The 877-nt window shown below is 45.1% G+C and overlaps 1 protein-coding gene across 1 annotated transcript; it reads left to right on the forward strand.

The window, feature by feature from the left end:
* Positions 1–495: 495 nt before the first annotated feature.
* Positions 496–645, forward strand: LOTGIDRAFT_60979 (hypothetical protein; the record flags this gene model as incomplete). The annotated part of the gene is made up of 1 exon (XM_009056394.1): positions 496–645. A coding segment is annotated over one exon (150 nt), but the record flags the coding sequence as incomplete, so codon positions are not given.
* Between the last annotated feature and the right edge of the window lie 232 nt (positions 646–877).

Here is an 877-nt window from a genome sequence, read left to right on the forward strand (position 1 = left end):
CGGTTGAAAAGGGACACTTTTCGCTTGAAAATAGGATCGAACACTTTTTTTTTTACAAAATTCTTCGAAAAATGGTACATGGTACAAAATGACCAGAAAAAGGGGATCGAACGCTTTTTCGGCGATATGAAGGTAAATGAGTGATAGAAAACGGTCGAAAAAGAAGCATCCAACACTTTTTCGTTCAAAACGACGAAAAAGTAGAGTCGAAAGCTTTTTAGTTCAAAACGACATGAAAAAAGGAGTCGAAAGCTTTTTGGTACAAACTGACTAGAAAAAGAGGATCGAAAGTTAGCCAATGGCGTGACGTCGTTTTGGGCCAATCAGAGAGCCGCATTGAGTTAAAAGCAACCAATGGGCTTTGACGGCGCGTGAAGCAAACTAAAGAAAGAGAGAGAGGGGAAATTTATGTGTGTGTTTGTTTGAGTGGTATTGGGTTCATTCTACTATTTGACTGTCGAGCTGAGCAGACGTATTAGAAGCTAAAAGAAGAAAATGGCCCGTACGAAGCAGACTGCCCGTAAATCCACTGGAGGCAAGGCCCCAAGAAAACAGCTGGCCACCAAGGCTGCCCGAAAGAGCGCCCCAGCTACCGGCGGTGTAAAGAAACCTCACAGATACCGACCCGGAACCGTGGCTCTGAGAGAAATCCGTCGTTACCAGAAGAGCACCGAATTGTTGATCCGAANACTTCCCTTCCAACGATTGGTGAGAGAAATCGCTCAAGACTTCAAGACTGATCTTCGATTCCAGAGCTCAGCTGTCATGGCTCTCCAAGAAGCCAGTGAGGCTTATTTGGTCGGTCTTTTCGAAGATACCAACTTGTGTGCCATCCACGCCAAGAGAGTGACCATTATGCCCAAGGACATTCAATTGG

The sequence above is a fragment of the Lottia gigantea genome (genome assembly GCF_000327385.1).
Source record: "Lottia gigantea unplaced genomic scaffold LOTGIsca_2736, whole genome shotgun sequence".
Lineage (NCBI taxonomy): Eukaryota > Metazoa > Mollusca > Gastropoda > Lottiidae > Lottia > Lottia gigantea.